At 36.8% G+C, this 16,693-nt stretch overlaps 4 protein-coding genes across 5 annotated transcripts; 2 read left to right on the top strand and 2 right to left on the bottom strand.

The window, feature by feature from the left end:
• The first annotated feature begins 223 nt into the window (after nucleotides 1-223).
• On the top strand, nucleotides 224-1,347 carry LOC135803938 (retinol-binding protein pinta-like). The gene has a single exon (XM_065317675.1). It carries the CDS (start codon nucleotides 351-353, stop codon nucleotides 1,227-1,229), a length of 879 nt encoding a protein of 292 aa, XP_065173747.1. The 5' UTR covers nucleotides 224-350; the 3' UTR covers nucleotides 1,230-1,347.
• Nucleotides 1,312-2,607, bottom strand: LOC135803939 (uncharacterized). Its single transcript, XM_065317676.1, has 4 exons — nucleotides 2,179-2,607; nucleotides 1,939-2,118; nucleotides 1,556-1,871; nucleotides 1,312-1,491 (listed from the first exon to the last, which is right to left on the bottom strand). Exons 1-4 carry the CDS (start codon nucleotides 2,402-2,404, stop codon nucleotides 1,365-1,367), a joined length of 849 nt encoding a protein of 282 aa, XP_065173748.1. The 5' UTR covers nucleotides 2,405-2,607; the 3' UTR covers nucleotides 1,312-1,364.
• A 269-nt stretch (nucleotides 2,608-2,876) lies between these two features.
• LOC135803937 (protein rhomboid-like) lies at nucleotides 2,877-5,669 on the top strand. Of its 2 annotated transcripts, none has more exons than XM_065317673.1 (4): nucleotides 2,877-3,319; nucleotides 4,152-4,404; nucleotides 4,614-4,946; nucleotides 5,008-5,669. In XM_065317673.1, coding segments are annotated over exons 1-4 (921 nt in total). In that variant the 5' UTR covers nucleotides 2,877-3,317; the 3' UTR covers nucleotides 5,341-5,669. The 2 variants fall into 2 exon arrangements, with proteins under 2 accessions (XP_065173745.1, XP_065173746.1); XM_065317674.1 differs by lacking the exon at nucleotides 2,877-3,319 and adding an exon at nucleotides 3,335-3,589.
• Nucleotides 5,383-14,968, bottom strand: LOC135803935 (uncharacterized). Its single transcript, XM_065317671.1, has 9 exons — nucleotides 14,777-14,968; nucleotides 10,040-10,234; nucleotides 9,256-9,342; nucleotides 8,947-9,192; nucleotides 8,690-8,881; nucleotides 7,388-8,582; nucleotides 7,060-7,325; nucleotides 6,813-7,001; nucleotides 5,383-6,748 (listed from the first exon to the last, which is right to left on the bottom strand). Exons 1-9 carry the CDS (start codon nucleotides 14,940-14,942, stop codon nucleotides 6,129-6,131), a joined length of 3,156 nt encoding a protein of 1,051 aa, XP_065173743.1. The 5' UTR covers nucleotides 14,943-14,968; the 3' UTR covers nucleotides 5,383-6,128.
• Between the last annotated feature and the right edge of the window lie 1,725 nt (nucleotides 14,969-16,693).

Here is a 16,693-nt window from a genome sequence, read left to right on the forward strand (position 1 = left end):
ACAGTTAAAATAGGCAAGAACCAGCGGTAGTCATTCATATTAATTTGTATGTTTGTTTTCTTATGTAACTTTTTAATTAAAATGAAAATCAACAAAATATTAACACACACAACAAAATTTTGTATTTTTATAATCTCAATACGAATACAAATACAAGTTGCATCATTAGTTGCCTAATCAGCAATGTGATTATTATTGTTCTAATTTATCATCTCTATAATCGCTTCTAACCCAGCAACTTTTATGGAAATAGAATAATTTACGTCCAAGGTCACAACGATAAACATACAACTTATTTGTTAATGATCAGTTCATCAGTGTAATTCAGCGTGTGAGCATTGAACAACACCATGGCTCCACCACGTTCACGTTATCCATCCAAGTTAGACGCATCATCAATAGAATACGCACGTGAACAATTCAAAGAGACTCCAAAAAAACGTCAAGAATATTTGAAAAAACTACGACAACATTTCAACGATCATGAAAAACCCGAATTCAACATCACAACTGAAGATGAAGTTCTTTTGGCCTTCCTGCGTTCATCAAAATACAATCTTCCGATAGCAATAGACAAGTTGAAAAATTACTACCGCATGCGTTCGGAAATGCCAAGCGTATTTTCCGATCGTGATCCACGCACACAACGCATTCAAGAAGTGTTACGGCTTGGTACATTTGTCCCTTTGCGAAAACTACAAAATGGAAGATTAGTCCTCATCGTACGAGTAAGTGTATTTGATCCAAGTCAATACACGCTACTTGAAATTTTCAAAGTGGCATATATGATCCTCGACGTATGCAACAAAATCTGCCCGCAGATGCATGTACACGGCGTGTGCGCGATTTTCGATTTGGCAGGAATGTCATTCGCTCACGCACGACTTACAACGCCATCTATAATCAAACACATGGTGAAATCTTGGGAAAATTACCATTGCAGACCGAAACAGTTAGAATTCATCAATGCACCAATGTTCATCAATGTTTTATTGAATGTGTTTAGGAGTTTTATGAAGAAAAAGATGAAGGACAGATTAAGAGTGCACAGCGGCGGAAATGACTCATTACTCGAGATTTTAGATCCAAGTGTTTTACCAATTGAGTACGGAGGGGAAGATGGCAGTATACAGGAACACGCGACATTTTGGTGTGACGAAATTACAAAACACGCCGATTGGTTTTTATTTGATGAACAATTCAAACAAACCAAGATTATTAATACGTGATAAATGCGATGGATACAAGTAAACACTTAAAATATGAAAACTGTGATGAGATAACAATTAATAGATAATCACTAAGAATACATTTAATTATAAAATAAAATTTTTGTATTTTGGCCCACTCAAAGGTTACAACAATTAAAATATTACCTGATTACCTTGATTAATATTATGCATGATTAAATTCTCATTATCCATGAGATATTTTCGTGTCATCAGGAGTCCGAAGCTTGTCAGGTATAAAAATAGCGAGCCAAGATTTAACCTAAAAACATCATAAATTAATATAATATTACCACTTGCTTATAGATGGCGCTTGAGGTTTATACCAATAGGAATAGTCCAGGATCGGATTTCCTTCGTATTTCATGGTTCCATTAAGCGTAACCAAAATGCCGATGTTTTCCACAATGGAGGCGGCGAATAAAGCGCCCCATACGATGATAGCCACCAAAATCGAAACAGCTGCAGCACCCACATAGTAATATATACTGTAAATGCTAAACAATGTTTGCACTGGATTGCCAGCGACATTCCAGATGAGCAAAGCCGCTGAACCAATGCCCAACACAATCGATACGGAGAGGAATATTATAGTGGCGAGATAACACGCGGCGTCCAAAAACACCCGTTCGGAGCTCGCAGCTAAAACATTCAATTACGCACACAATATGTTTTGTCAAGTTGTGTAATTAATAATTAATCTGATTACCTCGGAATCGATTCGGATCCGCGCGTATTACGCTGATGCCGTGCGACTTTGGCACCACAAAATTGCACTGCCAATCCAGCACCGGTTTACCGTTAATGAGATCCTCGAGTTCGGACACACGCTGATCGGCAGTGTCACGACACAACATGGCGCAGGAGTTTTCACCGAATACACAAGTCACTATTGAATAGATTACATCATTAACAGCAACATTCAGTATCAAATTTTGTTTTTACTTACTTGTAATGATGAATGATTCGCCGCTGGCGGAGTCTAACCTTTGTGTGTATACTCCGTTGAAGAGGCCGTATTTTACATGACTCTTCTGCGTGCTGACTTCAGCGTTGACGGGTTTAATATCAGCTTGCACCCAGTTTTCAGTAGCGAATGATGTTATTGATAGTGCAACGGCTAGCACGGTGCATACAGCTGCGCCCAAAACGTACTCTCGTTTTACTTTCACCATTTTTGAGCTTGTATTGCGCACAAAAGACCAGTAATTGCGTGGAATTTATTAATTCTCAGGTGTAGGATGCACTCATGGCGCAGGATGAGTGGTTTATCGGTGAAATATCGAAAATTACCGAGGTACGCGGCTTGAATGATTAAAACCTGTGTGATAACGATTGTGATAAATGTTTGGAACGTATCTAGATGAGATAAGAATCACGCTGGTGTTGATAACATATTTTTTTGTTTGAATTACTTATACAACTTCAGTTTGAGCAAGTTTAACTGTATAATTTGACTTTTGTTAACTAGATGGCGCTGCAATTCAGTTTTTAACAGAAATTAGTTACAAAAATATGTTTTACCGTTAAAATTGATAACTTTAAACCAATATTCGCATAAAAACTAAATAAAAATTTAGTTTATTGATATAATAACACGTTATCAGTTGTATTTATGTAGATGTAGTTGTGAATGTGATAATTGAATAACCGTCGCGTGTCTGGTCGTCATGACGATTCACGCCGAGAGCATTCTACACCCTTGCACCCTTAATGATGCGCTGCTGATGGTGCCACCGCCCCCACTGCCGCCGCAGCAGCCGCTCACAACGCAAACTCCATGCACTCGCCGCGGCTGATGTTTTGACTGCGTTTACGTTTTTGTTGCGTCCAAGGTGTGGGCGCGGAGCGACGCGTTTTTTTCAACTTTTGATCATGAGTGCATGAGTGTGCAACATGTACAGGTGCACACGACAAGCACAATCGAAATCATTTCGTTCAGTGTTTTGTGTTTTGCGATGACTACGAACGCGCGATATAGTTTATAATGATGATAAAGCAATCGCGGCGATGCAATCGACATGCTGAGTTTTATTTTCAACTTTTACATTGATATATGAAGTGTTTAGTGTGCATCAAAGTGATAACATGTGAGTATCAACACCAAATTATTAGATTTGTTAATTTTTGAGAAGAAATGTGATTCAGAGTGTGAATTCCGTGCGTGATAAATATAATCAATGTTGATAAACAGAAATTTTATCTTTTGAAGTATAATTTCGTTTCGTGTAATACAAATAGGTTTAAAGTTACGTTAGATTTGAAAATAACTAATATACACAACTTCTCGGTGTTGTGTTTTTTTAATCGCTGCTATTACACTAACAAAGCCTAAGAATAGAATCCATAAACAATCCACGGCAAGTGGGGCACAAATAATTACGTCAGTGTGTACAGTTTGCCATCATCATCCGCCTATCGACCATTACTTCCGGCTGTTCGATTGAAATCGGTTTCAATTTTTGATTTTGGTCGCGCAATTAGTTACTGCCATATCGCGCGGATTTCACTCGACCAGAACACGCACACCACAACCGCTACAATTATCTTAATTGTGTGAAGCGTGATTCATTTCGTGTACAATCAACAGTCGAACATTCAAAAACACGCCAAAATCAAACACACACTAATTGGTCGGCAATTTCTGTTTTCGGGTTCGTGATGCGTGCATTATGATCATTTCGAGGTCTCGTGCTAAAAAACATTAACACTTTAGTTGTTGTGTAATTGTAAAAAAAAGAAAAAATCATGAGAGTTTATTTATTTTTAGATTTTTTGTCGTAAAAATAAAGATTTTTTGTTTTTAAAATTTTTATCAACGTAAAAAATAAATCTTTATTTTTGGAATGATTTTTGTTCTTAAACCACTTTTGTTCTTGTTTAAAAATAAACAAAAATGTTTTTTTTTTTGTTTAACTTAAGGACTGTGCCAAATACACTACCAATACCAATCCAACATCAAACAATAAACTCAGGAATTCCAAACAATGCAATCGCAGAAAAAGAAATACTTTCACCGTGTCTCTCAGATAATTTGACGATGATCATCACAACACCTTCATCGATCACCGAGCGCCCGCTGTTATCGCCTGTGGACGCCGCGGGAAACCCGAAACGCGTGTGGTACAAGCAACTGAAACCCCCGTACGCAATGCTCGTCATATCTTGTATGCAAGTAGGTGTCACTCACCCCGATAACACAATTTAAGCTCCTGTTCTCTTTTCCTTTTCCTTGTTTGTCTATGAAATTATAATCGCATTTCACCCTCACAGTGCAATACATTAGTTTAATAATACATTTCCTACTCTTTGGGTTGCTCCCTTGTATATATACTTACATTTACTTACAACTTTCATCATCTTTAATCATCGTGATCTGTTTAGGTTGGTCTGTACGTGTTTCTGGATGATATGACGTACACGCGAGCCACGCACGCGCTCCTCTTCGATCCGCGCCGCCAACGTGAACTTTGGCGCTTCGTCACCTACATGCTCCTGCACAAGGACTTTGTGCATTTGCTGCAGAACGTCTTGCTGCAGTGTTTATTCGGAGTCTACTTGGAAACATTTGAAGGGAGCCGACGCGTGCTATTTGTATATTTCGGTGGCGGCATTGGGGGAGCATTGGGGGCGGCTGTAATGCGTGGGGATTTAATCGTCGGTGCTTCCGCCGGAGTTTACGCTCTGCTGCTCTCGTATGTCTCACATATCATATTGGTAAATATATTTTTATGTATATTTGGTTGCCTATATTAAACATGCAAAATTTTATTTTCAGAACTTCACAACAATGAAATACAGATTTCATATAATCGTCGCTGTTGGCGTGATTATTGTTAGTGATATTGTGTACTGCACGTTTCACTACTTCTACAACGCCTCGCCGACGATATCAGGTGGTGCGCATTTATTCGGTGCTCTTCATGGCCTTCTCATTGGTCTAATAATCTTCGCACAAACGCAATATTATTCGATAACTTACCAAAAAGTCACTTCTATCGCTGCATTTATTTTATTGCTTGTTGTGTTCATTGGGCTTATTATCGCCGATGTGAAAATCACTAAAAATTATCTGCAAACAAAACTAAAACGCGATTTTATGCCAGAATAATTTAGTTTTTTTGGCATTTTTATATGAAAATTATAATCGAACTCAGGTTTAATGTCTGTAATTCGTATTCAATCAGAGCATAAGACTGTAATGTACATTTACACATGTAGCATAGCTTAATTTTTATATTTATGAATGACGATTGAATATATTAACATTTTTATATGATAATTCTATAATCTGTACGCGATGTACTTACATAATAGCAAAACTATGTAACTTCTTACTGTTGTGATCGCATTTACTCGATTTGAGAAACAAATTTCTATTTAATTATTTATAAAAATATACATACAACTAACTTTGTGATAAATAATTTAAAGGATGTTTATTTATCTGTAGATATTCACTAAACGGACACACATTCAATTTCTTTCCTTTGCTTCAGCCTGCAATGTGGTAACTTCAACTTCATCATTCGAGTAGCGGATGTTATTTTGACAAATTTGTAGGTTATTCAAATCAATGTGTCCGTTTAGGTCGTCTAAGTATCTAATCGAATCTTTGGAGGATCACTTACATTTAAACAAGCCTCTATACTGGCGTCACATAGGAATTTTCTTATCAAAACTATCTCGCAAGATCCAAAAGTTTTGGTAAAATAGTGCTGGAAGAGTACCGGCCGCCATCTTGTGTACAATAGTGTGAAAAACGCTGGGAAATTTACAATGGCACTTACATCATCGTTCGCTTTGCTTATTTCGACTAAATTTGCACTGCATCCTGCCTACGAGTACACAATCGAGTGAGATCGAAGTCTGTATTCAGTAATTGCCGCTTGGTGGATGTCAGCACGTCAGATTCTCACACTGTACGCCTACCTCAGTGCACTTACATTCCATGCACGGCCCGGAGAGTTCCGAGATTATCCGGCCGACACGATACATTCTTCCGTAAATATTACATCCGGCTAGTTTTAGTAATCCTGGGACGTATTCTTGTCGTTTTGTTGATGCTATGGACGACGCCCAGGCTAATCCTAGATTATTGTCGATGTTCTCACGTGTTTCGACTGTGTTTCGATCGCCGCCATTTTGAAAGTGCCCGGTTGTGGTTGTGTTGATTCTTGGGGTTGTTATAGTTGTGCTTTTTGTGGTTACTTCTTCAGAGTTGAATAACATGTCCCATATTTTGTTAAAACTTAAATCTTTATCGTCTGTAGTTTCTAAGTCGTCTTTTTGGTGTGATGAAGAATTATCATTTGTTATAGGTGGTTGTGTGGTTGTTGTTGTGGTTGTAGACTTTTTAAGTAAGTAATTAGACATGTCTCCGATGAGTAGTTGTAGATCGGGTGCTGGTTCTGTACGAATAACGTCTTTGAAAGGATCTGCAGGGGTCACAGGTTCGGCAACTGTTGAATTTGATATGTCTACTTTATCTAAGACTATTGTTGGTGATTCATCTGCATCTATAGTAAAAAGTACAAAAAAACAACTTAATAAATGAAAATTGAGATTGTAATAATTATTTACCGCAAACAATTTCTGGACAACACGTAGATCTATCAATTTTATTAGAATTCCGGCAGCCATTTTGTGGTAGCGCACATTGCGGCTCATGACATACGATACTTCCGTAGAAACACACGCAAAGCGCGCAGTTTCCTTCAGAGGTGACAGATTCGCCATGTTTTACTTCTTTTGTATCAATCATACAATTATCTAAACAAATATTGATTATTTTAATTATATTTTGCGAATAATAAGTTGCATAACTTACTTTCATCTGTTTTAGGTGGGTTTGTTAAAGATGGTATAGGTGGCATTGCAGTAACACCATTATTACCAATATTTGTAGTGTGGTAGTCCTCGTAAAATCTGTCAATCATAATCGGAGGTTCTTTAGGTACAAAACCACCTTCTGTTTCCGCTGGCGGTGAAAACTGATTACTAAACGGGAAGTTTTTCTCTTCAGCATACACGTTGCTTGTTTTTGTTGCATCAGACTTTGAATCCAGAGCATCAGCAGCCACAAACGGAATAATTCTATAAAAAATAAAAGTTTTAATTTTAAGTTATATAATGGTTGCCTATATATTAACCAGTACCTTAAATTAGGTAGAGATGGCGGTAGCGTAGGCGCGGTATAATCATAATCATAATCCATAGTTTTATTATTCCCATTAAGAATATTCTGAAGTACAATTTTTGTTTTAGGTTGCACAGTTGCAGAATTTACATTATTAACCACATCCGTTGTGGTTGGTATCTCTGTACTATCAGAAACAGTCGTAAACTCAGTCGAAATGATTTCATTACTAATTTCACCATCACCATCAGTTGTAGATTCAATTTCATTCGTATTAATATTCTCATCAGTTGAAAATAAAAACTGCTCCGTTGTTGGATTCTCAGTCAAATCATCAACACTATTAAAACCATGGCGTAATTCATTGTCAGATGCATCATTCAAACAATCAGTCGAATTCGACACGGTTCTGAAAGTTATCAACTCTACCAACTCAAAATACGGCGTTGAGGTTATATCTTCTTCCGTAGTTGACTCGCCATCTTGTATCGTAGTTGAGTCAATCAAAGACGTTGTTAATTCTGCATCTGCTGCAAGTGTAGACAGTGTTTCAGTTTGTTCCTGTGCTTCTGTTGTTATTGTAGCATTCTCTGTTGTCGATTGTTCGACTTCCGTTATGGCCGTCACCGTCGTTGCATTCACAACATTCTCATCTCTGCTACGATTAATAATTCCTCTGATTATTCGCTCTTCGAGCACATTCTGAATCAGCTTGACCTCCGATGATGAAGTGTACTTTTTGTGACGTATTGTCGTAGCTAGGGAATCTTCGCGATAAATATCCGGATTACTCCCGGTGACTTTAGTTGGCACGTAGTAAATCTCCGGATGTTGATTACTTTTCTCTTTTTTTGAAATGTCACTCGAGGAATTTGATGATATGTCTAAACTGTGTGAGGCATTTTTCTTTTGTGTGTTGGTTAAATTATAATAAAATGGACTTTGTGTGATGAAGCGATTGCTAGCAACGTTTGCAGCGCCACCTGGTGTGTTGTTAATATACGAACGTGTTGTGGGATACTTCTGTTCGTCTGGTTGCCGTTCTTTCGTGCTTTCCGCAATTACATAATACGGTATGTTATTAATTAAAGGTTTTTCCGTTTTTGGCGTTGTCCGTTTATGCTGCTGGACATGTTTGTGTAGTTTCGCGTATTCTTTACTAACAGTCGGGAATTGTCCATAGTTTGCTTCCGGTTGTGTCTCAATGGCGCCGCCTTAACAAACAGATGGCGTTGTTTCATAAATCATTACGTCACGATTTTTAGGTCAAAAGATCAGAAACCGTATTAAGAATGAAGTGATTAATTATATTTTGACTTACTGCAGTTATAGCTGGCGGCGCAACATTCGCCGGCGCGAATCACCGGCGTGCAGCCCAAAAGAGGCGAAGCGCAAGAAAGAGGCTCACAGCGCACTAAACCACGCAGGCAGTAGCAATTATCGCATGCGGAGTGACCAATGCCCAGGACTTTACCGCCTTCCGGATAAAAACTGCCATCGACAATACAACCACCTAAAGGTCATTGCATTGAAGGTTGATTTGCACTAAATTGAAATTGGGTTGTGTGTGTCGCTTACCTTGAGATTCATACTCGCGAGGTGCTAATGTGGTCGTCGACGTGGTTGTAAACAAATCGCGCGTGCAATTATACCGCGTCGGGCAACAGTCGTGATCGTCGTATGCGGCTGTGCAGCCATCCAGTGGTAAGAGACATTTGGGTCGGACGCATTTTTGTTCGCCGGCGAGGCAATAACAAAATTCACAGAGTGAGGATGAATCCATTGCTGAGCCAGGTGCATAAACACTACCATTTGATATACATGCTACATCACAATAGAAATTGATTAAATTTTTGTTTAGTTGCGTGTTTTTAGTGAAAATTTTACCATTTTTCATTTGTTCTTGATGATTTTGCAGGATTTCATCTGGATCCACTTCAGATCGTGCTTCAATACTGTTACCAGAGGGTATGTCTACATAAAATGATAAATACAGCATTATATTATTGTTAATTATTGAATTTTGTATTGGTTTGGGGCAGAAATAGCAAAATCTATAATATAAAAATGAATCGCAAAATCTGTTAGTAAGCGCATAACTCAACAACGCCTAGACCAATATGGCCAATTCTATTTTTTAAATGTGTGTTAAAGTCAAGGATGGTTTTTACGGCGAGAAAAATACGGATAATTGCCGAGAAAACCCTAAAGACAGCTCTTTTCTATGAGATAAAAGTTGGCATTGAGATTCAATCATAGTTATAGTTGAATAATTGAATCCGAAATGGCGCGCTGAAGTGCATTATTAGCAATTCTTTATATAATTAATTTCTTTAAAATATAATTCCGAATCTTATTGATAGAATTTACACATACTATGTCTAGAACAAGAGAGTAAAAACGAATTACATTATTATTAAACACTACCGGCACGTAGTCGCGGGCAAAAGCTAGTAATTAATAAAACCTCCAACAAAAATCCAAAAAAACAAAAAAGAGCATAATTTTTTTAGATAAGGTTATGTAGTTTTTCATTTAACAGCTGATTTTAAAAGTTATACAACCAAATATACTGCTAGCACATGAAATGCATGTGTTTTTAATAAACAAGTAAATTTAAGTTTTTGATCATTTTAATGACAACTAGTATTAATCCGTGAATAAATCTTACCTGAACATATTAATTCCGGACAACATGCTTTATACCGATGTAAAAGTATGCAACCCGGCGGAGGTGGATTAGGCAACCGTGGGCACACCCGCAGATAACACAACAAAGCACCCCGTGAACACGTACAATTCAAGCACGGTTCATTCGTGACGACCTGCACGCCCTCTTCGAATCGCTCGCCCTCGTACCAGCAATCTGCAACACACGTTACAACACACAAAGTTTTACTTTCAGTTCGGTTCGAAAACAAAAAACGGATGCGTAAGGTCAAGTCTAACGGTAGATTTTTATATGTAGAATTCTCTCTCGTTTGTGCGCGCCGTACGAAACGAAATGAAACGAAACGCGCTGAGAAAACGTCGCGCAGAACCGCGCGCAGCGGTTGAGGACATAAATAAAGTGTCGCGCTCTTTGATCGCCGGTGCCCGCGCTTTCGATCTTCGATCGCGGCGATCCTGTTTGTGCCATTTTCAGACCGTCACAAAACGTGCATGTGAAGACGCATCGCCGTAGTATTAATTGCGTACTACATAAAATACACCCAACCATTTATAGATTACACAAATTTTAGATGTTTTTCGAGGTTAGATTAGTGTAATATATTCATAACCTCAACTTACAGCTACTAGTCACATAAAAGCAGTGATATAGTCGTATATGGTTAGTTTGGCAATGAAAACGAAAAGTGTATATAGTAAAGCGTGTCGTGGCTCGCCATTGACAGTGAATAACGACAGGAAAATTATGAATCGTTGGTGGTCCCCAAGACCGTTCCCGTGGGTCGCGCTTTACATGCATAATGCACACGCGTGTGCGCGCGTTCGCTTGGCGACTTATTTAACGATAAAATGCATTCGCAAGGAGGAAGCAAACATGTGTACCAGAGGATGCCTGCTACCGATGTTCCACCTTGTGATTAATCGAACAATTCGTCTGGCAACAACGGGGTTAATTACAAAAACGAAACCGCGCACTTTTTACAATTAACAAAATGCAGTAAAATAAATTGCTTTTCAGCGTCAAAATGAAACAGAGACAAAAGAGTAGGTGTAACTCGTATACCTACGCGTCGACCAAACGTGATTATATAATTCCTCGCACGACGACTTCTCATCTCTTCAGCGCAAGTTCATGGTTCAAGCGCGCAATATGCAAAGCGTGCGGCGGTCACGCGCAATGCGTACCTTACCATTCAGAATCTCAAACAAAAACAAAAACACATCATTCGCTATTACCTATCTTCGGAGTATGTGTACCTACACCTCTTCAATGAAATAAACTAACTCACATGAGTTTGGGTGTGTGTGTGTGTGTGTGTTTCGAATTAATTTTTTATCGTTCGCTCGCTCGCGCATAAATTCGTCTCCGTCTCCGTCTGCTCTCCACTTGGAGTTTATTACGAACGGCGCGGCATACGAATGTGTTTCTTATGTTTTACGGGCCTTTTATATATTAGCCACATCGTCGTAAATCAGCTTTAAGACTTTGACTTTGGTCATGATCAAATAAGCGCTCGCATGTGGAATAGGTAGATACACGCGGAATATTCGGATTTCTGTCTGTCCGGCTTGACCGGCCTGAGATGCGCGTGCGCAACGAAAAATTTATTGCACAAGGAAGTCGCACAAGTCGCAGTTGTCTCCGCCATGACGCTGCGACACGACACGACAAATAGTATTACTTTGGTTTATTTTAAAGTTGTTTGAAGATTACTCTAAAACATTCAATAGACAATACATTAAAAATATATATTAATTTATTTTATATTTTTGTAGTGTGTTTATTTATTGTGTATGAGTATTGTTTTAGATTAAATGTTTAGATTTTATTCTGCGCGCGCGCAGTGTGCGAGAATGGAGATGTGATTAACCTTTCGACTAGGCTTGTCTTGTCAGTTAACAATCTGGCGTTCATTTTGAAGATCTGACTTGAGAAAAGCAGCGAGCAGCGAGTATTTTGAATGGTTCTAAACTCGGCGCCCTTAATATATGCGGTAAAATGTTTAAAAATAGATTTTTATTCATAAATCTTGATTCAATATTTAAATTTTGGCAATTGTTGAATTTTGAGATAAATTTGCTCATAACTTTTGATAAAAAATTATTACAAATTAAAGTTTTACATAGTTAAGTACAGAATTTAATTCTGAATAGATTGGTAAAGAAAATAGTAATTTATCTTGATTGGTTTTTGAGTAATTAATTAAAAACTACAATTTAATAAATATTTTAGAGTGTGTTAATGTTACAGTAATTATTTATCTATATTTGCATTTAGCATTCAATTCTGAATATTATCTAATAAATTTTACTATTATTTACACATTCACCTATTAGTTATTAACAAATAAAATTGATTTTTGTAAAAAAAATCATAAAGTTTGCAAAAATTGTGCCTAGAAACATAATTTTTACTATAAATTTTATATGGACGTATAACTAATTTAATACTACATAAATAGTTAAAGAAGTAATTCAAATAAATTAATTACTTTTGAGTAATTAATAAAAAACTATAAAATATCACTTTTTTCGTTTATATTCCAACTTTGCTACGCTAAAATTTAAATCAAAAATATTTGATATATATATTACCACAAACTCTTAATTAACTCAATTAAACCAGCCGGAAGTGAAAAAAGTGCATGCGCTGGTGCATACCAACACGCGCATGAATTTCACCGATGCACAACGAAAGATTCACTGCAGATAACAGCACTAAAACACGAGATTGTCACCACCAATCATTAGATAAGCAAAATATCAAAGCAGATTTCATTCCACGATAACAAGCTAAACGAAATTGATGTGTTTGACGAAGTTGTACACTTGACGTGATTATGTTTTATAGCCCGACCATACACGCCACATGTACGCCCGTGTGTTCGTGATTAGCGCAGAAGTGTTGTATGGGTATTAGGTACCGTTTTGTTTTATTAGTTTTTCAATATTTCAACGACGCTCAATGGCGAACGCAACAGCCGGCTGCGGGCAGAAAAGCGCCGTTCGGCCGTGAATTACGACATTTTTGTCCACTCGCATGTCGTGTGTTTTTTTTTCTTGTTTCATGTGTCTTCTCTCCCCGCCGCCGACGACAAATGTGATAAAGACGCACACGCTGGCACTAAACAAACATTTGCATTTATCTATCGTGCGAGAAAATAAGGAAACGCTTGCACGCTGTTATGTCATAAAACATCACAGAGCTTTTGTATACAGAGTGTTTAAGAATAATAATTACATCAAAATAAATATTTTCATAAATTTTAAATTTATGATAACTGATTATTATCTAATTGGATTGCCGAAGGATAATTTTGTTTGATAGCTTCAATTAAGTAAGCTGAAGTTATGATGCAGCAAAAGCTCGTGTGTATATTTAGATATTAATTATTAATCATATCATTCGAGTGCAGTATTTCAGTGCAGTAAACGTTTCAACAGCCAGCAGGTAGCAGGAGTGTAAAGTGCTCAGCGTGTGCGCAAAGCAAACGAAAGTTCTTTCAACAACTTAATTAGCTCGGCAAGCTCGGCAAGCGCGTAAACGCGCACAGGCGGATTGTGATTTATCATCGTGCACTCACACTTTTATTCATACACTTTAATGGCAGCTTTATTATGTTATTATGGCGAAGGGGGATATATTTTATTCACTAGTGTGCAAAGTTAATGTAGTTATACCTAGAGATATGTAAAAATAGTTTTTTTTTTAACTCCGGAAGAGTATTACTGGTCTGAAATTGAGGAGTGTTTAAATGATAACTTGGAAAGTATTTGTAATGGAATTTATTTGGAAATCGATTTAGGATTAAATTCTGCGTCGATTTGTTATTACATTTTGTTGTAAATGAATTTTAATAAAAAATTGTCAACAATTGAAATTTGAGTTTAGTATAATTTAGTAAATGAGTTTAAAATTGCAAATAACTTTTGTTAAAATTGTGATATCAACAAAATTTTTTTACATTTATGTTGGAAAGTTAATATTAAATAGATATAAACAATAGTTTTTCAAATAAATTTAATAGTTTTTACGTAATTGAATTAATAACTGAAAAGAAAACTTTTTTACAAATCCTACAACCGCTTTTTTTCTCGTAGTTTTTTATTAATAATCAAAAAACTATATATACAATACTTATAATTTTTTCAAATATATATTAAGAAATAAATTCTGAATTTAATGCAAGAAAGATCATTTTAATAACTTTATTCCGTTAAAAGTAATTGACACTTAAATATTTACTTTTGTAAAAAAAAACTGTAAATTTACTAAAAACTATCTGTAACTTTCAATATAATTACCGTATTTACTAATTAATTGCATAGATAGGTTAATTATTTACTCTTGAATAGATTTCTGCTACTAAACAACTGAAACTTGCATTTTACGCACTTTAGGAATAAAAAACACAAGTTGTTTTCTTTTGCGAAGACACAGAAAGGAAAAGAAGCAGGAAAACGAGCTGTAACCGATTTAATTTAGCCATTAACTTTAGCTTGTTTATTATGTCGATAGGATTTATTTCCTTGCCCAACAAAAACAAAAAAAACTACACCGCCACAGAATGCGCCATTGTGATGCTCACATCGGTTTACCTTCGCTTTTTTCGCTTGCATCCTCATCTCCTGCTCGTGGTACATTTAATGATGGATTGAATGCATCCACAATGAATCGAAACCGAGTTTATCTCAGTTAAATAAATTAAACTTTATTTATGTTTATTTTTAAACTTACCGGCATTAACAATGAACTGATCGATCCGCAGAAAAGCCAAAAGTATCACCGTACACCACAGATTGACCGCCGGCGGCGGCATGCGTGATCCTTTGAGTGTCCTCCGAAGGAAGTGTTCCGCGATGGAGCGTCGCCGGAGCGCGCGCGCGAGCGACACCGGCGGCATGTTGGCGGAGGTCCGGCCGCTGAAGAACTGAACGAAGCGCGCGTCCATCGCGGAGGTCCCCGGCTCTCGCCGAAGAACAACAGTACACACCAAGTTCAAGAGAGATCCTATATGTGCTGTGCTTCTTCTACGTGCACAATGCGAATGAATAGCACACACCGCACACGAAAACGGGACCCGGCTGCATGTGTATGCGTGTTGGTGTGCGTGCGTGTGCCCACATTCGTTCTTGCATACACGCGGCGCGATGCGCGAGATGAAAGATCCGCCGGTTCGTATTAATTTCTTTGATGGTGCGAAACGCCTCGCCAGTGCTTTGCATCTTACGATGCTAATTTTTGATTTACGCGCGGTGTGAAAATTGAGGAAACAGATTCACAATCGCGTTTTTTGCTTCAGGTAGCAGAAATTTGAGGTTATTTAAACGTCAATAACCAGAAATTTGCAATGAGTTGGGTTTTATGGCATATTATTGCACCTAGATTACATTTTTACTCTTTTATGTTGTATTTTACAATGCAAAGAGATGCAAACAAGTGATATAACCTTTAAAACACATAAATAAATTGAGGAAAGAAGAACAGTAGTATATTTTCTTGAGATTAGAAAATTTTGAAGTTAGATCAATAACGCAAACTCAAAAAACTCTCAAAATTTGTATTTTATGAACTATTTTTGCGTTCTGTTCCATTTTTTGTATTTTTTTTGCCTGCCGTGAGTAAATTTTGAGGTTAGTTAATATTATAAATGCAAAAATACACAAAAATTGTCTTTTACCGATAATTATTGCTGATTATGTTGATTATGATTACTTTTCTTGCATTTTATCATTCTTCTTACACTCCAGAGAAAAGAAATTAAGTGATATAACCGTAATAAACGTATTATTATATTTTGAGGTTAATTAAATGTCAGAATATTGACAGGAAATGCTTGGAACACTTCTAACCCTAAAGATTTTAATGTCTTTGGTTGTTGGAAGTATAATTGAAGGCTTTGTTTAATCAATTTTAATGTTTTTATGTACTACCTTTAAAAGAGCAAGTTTAATTATAATTACGTATCTCATTAAAGCACATACATGCAAGGTAATAAAGTTTTAGTTACTCTCAGCCCATAAAAAGAGATTCACACATTGTTTTTCGATTGCACAAACTTTTTGTAGCCCCAAAGTGCGCGCCGATTTCCCACAAGCCTTTTAAGTCTTTTAAATGCTTAAACGTCTTTAACACCTTAATTTATGCAATGAGATGCAAAGAAAGTCATAACCTAAACAATTACTCATTGTTTTGCTACCTTCGGTCGCAATGCTCATTTGTTACCTGCTTTTATGTGACACTAATTAAACAAAATTTAAATTACCTAACATAAAATTATGAGATTTACTTTATAGTATCATAATATTCATTGTACATTGTAGGCAATAGTAAAAAATACTACCACAGCGAAAAAAACACAACGATCGCATGTTGGTCGTGCGCATGATGAATAAATAACTGTACATTTAATTTTCCATTTTGCAATCGTTTTGTGTGCAAGCGTATTGTTCGTGATATCATTTATCGCATCGGACACAATGTTCTACAACTACAAGTTCAGGGTACCGGCATTTGTTAATTTTCTGTTATTTTTAATCTATATAGTGTAATAACTAGTTTATTATACTAATTTTATTTTTATTTTTATTACATTGTATGTGTACCGGTTTAAATTTTGAATTTCCCGCGACGTGCGGGATTATGCAACATACC

The sequence above is a fragment of the Atheta coriaria genome, unplaced genomic scaffold (assembly GCF_025399875.1).
Source record: "Atheta coriaria isolate IRGN ID8LTWV9N9 unplaced genomic scaffold, Caltech_Dcor_3.1 hic_scaffold_3_pilon, whole genome shotgun sequence".
Classification (NCBI taxonomy): domain Eukaryota; kingdom Metazoa; phylum Arthropoda; class Insecta; order Coleoptera; family Staphylinidae; genus Dalotia; species Dalotia coriaria.